General features: G+C 28.8%; 1 protein-coding gene across 1 annotated transcript in view; it reads right to left on the bottom strand.

Moving 5' to 3' along the window:
- The window catches only part of LOC106680684 (uncharacterized), a 15,049-nt gene extending 14,726 nt beyond the window's left edge, over positions 1 to 323 (bottom strand). The window contains exon 1 of the mRNA XM_014420560.3: positions 242 to 323. Coding sequence (XP_014276046.1) covers positions 242 to 281 — 40 coding nt within the window. The 5' untranslated portion in view covers positions 282 to 323. The remainder of the gene's footprint in view (positions 1 to 241) is intronic.
- Between the last annotated feature and the right edge of the window lie 2,487 nt (positions 324 to 2,810).

Raw genomic sequence — 2,810 nt, 5'->3', positions numbered from 1 at the left:
TAGTTGAGAATTATGTTTTATTTAGTAAAATAGCTTCTTTTTTTTATTTAAATTATTTTTTTTAATATTCTTAATACAATAGCAATAACATGTTTCATGGTTAACTCCACTTTGGATACATACAGCATATGCTTCGCATGGAGTATGTACAATTTTTATATAAACATAGAGCTATTATGCATGAAACAAAAATTAGATATGTGTTTATTTCTTCTTTAAAAGGACAAAACGTATACCTTACCAAGTATGATGCAGATTCCCAAGACAATACGAAGAGACATCTTACCGATACTTCAGCTTGTCATAGACTGCCCTCTCTATCTTCTAACCTGTGAAAGAGTCGTATATTCTCTTCGGACAATTAAATTACTTTTATTACGTAGTTTAAGTAAACTGTTTAGTCATACTTAAGAGCATTAAGCACTGTGCGTTTACTTTCTTTATATTAAATTAAATCTTTTTTTAGACGAATACTATTAAAACAAGAATATTGGTGTTGAAGAAGAAAACCTTATTTGATTGACTGTTGAAAGAAAGCCATCATTATCATAGAATACTGATTTTGTGTTTTTAATTTTCATTAAAATGTGTAATTTCCAAATCTGGGCCTATATTATCGGAATTGAGATTCCCCAACCCAAAAACATAGTTGACTAGCAGTTCACCTTTTACCTTTCAAGATTTGAAATAGTTCATCATTCATCGCGATGTCTTAACTTTCCTCTTAGTTAATCTAATTTATATTATACCATATTTTACTACATTACCATACACTTATACATTTTATCATATGAAGTGGTGTAAGTCAATATAATGTCAATTTGAAAAACAAGGTCATTAATTGGAAGTACTAATAGTTGGCAAAAACAATCGCTATGAAAATAACGAAATGTTTTATGAACTAATTAATAAATTCTTCGATTTCGAAATATATTACTTTTCAATTTCTAAGAAAATTGATAATTGTACAGGAATCAAGTTGCATGAGACCCTTTCATGAGTTATTTTCGTAAAATAGTCCCAAATGTCACTCTTTGTGGTGTTACTTGGCATTTTAACTACGGACGTAAAGTTAAAAATATTATATATAATACGAAAAATGAAACAAAAATAGTTGACTAGCATTTCAATTATTAGCAATTTCACAATTCATAACAAAAAAAAATAGACAACTAAACGGCTAACGTAATGGCAGTTGTTGTTTGTAAGAGAAACAGAAAATTACCTTCATTGTACTTGTATAACCGTTTTAACGAAAAACCGAAATAAATATAACAGTTATTATTCGTTTCGAACAACAATTCATTCGTTTCGAACAAATAACTGTTGTTATCAAACGTTCGTCCTTACTCCCACCTCTGTTGTTTACTGTTGACAAAATAGAGTGAGGAAAGTAGAGAGCAGTAGAGATCCATCACTGAGGTTATTTATTTATTAATATCAAACTTCCATTCATTTTAATATTTCCTTTGGCAGAAATTCCTTTTTTATTAAGTGTTCTGAGAAAACGTTAAGTGAAAAATTATTGGTAAAAGCATTTATTTCAACTTCTTGCTTTTCAGTTCTTATTTGGAATTAAATGAACGGTTTTACAGATAATTACATCAATATGGGAAATCCCTGGTTACATCAAGGTAGTAGTAGTAGTAGAGCTCCGGGGGCGTGGTCAATCAACACTTCTTAGCTTCACTTATGCTTTGAAGGTGAGTAAGGTTATGGTGCCCCTTATGATTAATAGTGGCAACGACCAGAGTTGGGCAAAAATTATTCGATTGACAAGAGACGAATATTTTTTTACTCGAAGTTTTTATTCCATTGACGAGAGACGAATAAATTTTTATTCCAATAAAAATACGACTAAACAATCCAAATACTTTTTTATTCCAATATTTAAAATACTATTTCAATCGAATAAAAAATAAGTTGAATGAAAAATTATTCGAATACAAAATTAGTCGAATAGATATATATTATTTGAATAACAATTTGAATGTTTTTTTTTTAATTCTCTTATTTTTTTACCACCTTTCTATTATGAGGGTTCAATTTCACATATTCAGACGAGTGCAAAATAAAATGCTATCGATTTTAAGTTCCCATATCGATTTATTTTAATTTTTTTTATTTGTAATACATGTTATGGTCCCTTTATACGTTCTGAGTAATGCAGAATATGAAAAACATATCGATTTTAAGATCGCGTATCGATTTATTTTCACTTTTCCAATTTCTAACATGTTAGGGTCCCTTTTATACGTTTTTAGTAATTCAGAATATGAAAATGATATCGATTTCGTGATCGCTTATCGATTTATATGAAATTTTCTGATTTCTAACATGTTAGGGTCCCTTTTATACGTTTTGAGTAATGCAGAATATGAACATAATATCGATTTCGTGATCGCTTATCGATTTATATGAAATTTTCTGATTTCTAACATGTTAGGGTCTCTTTATATGTTTCAATATATGCCGAAAATGAAAATTCTATTGATTTTATGATCGCGTACCGATTTAACTATCGCGTTTCGATTTATTTTAACTTTCTTGATCCCGAACATGTTAGGGTCACTTTATATGTTTTGAGATATGTAGATATGTATATGAAAATACTATCGATTTTAAGATCGTGTTTTGATTCATTTTAACTATGATAAGAAATATGCATATCTCAAATATGCAAATCATAAAGAGGCCCTAACATGTTAGAAATCTGAAAAGTTAAAATAAATCGATAGTATTTTCATATTCTACATATCCCAAAACATAAAGGTACCCTAACATGTTGGAAATCAAGAAAGTTCAAATAA

This window comes from Halyomorpha halys, unplaced genomic scaffold, assembly GCF_000696795.3.
Source record: "Halyomorpha halys isolate HHAL.00 unplaced genomic scaffold, Hhal_1.1 Scaffold278.1, whole genome shotgun sequence".
In the NCBI taxonomy this organism is placed as follows: domain Eukaryota; kingdom Metazoa; phylum Arthropoda; class Insecta; order Hemiptera; family Pentatomidae; genus Halyomorpha; species Halyomorpha halys.
This window is presented reverse-complemented; position numbering and strand designations above follow the sequence as displayed.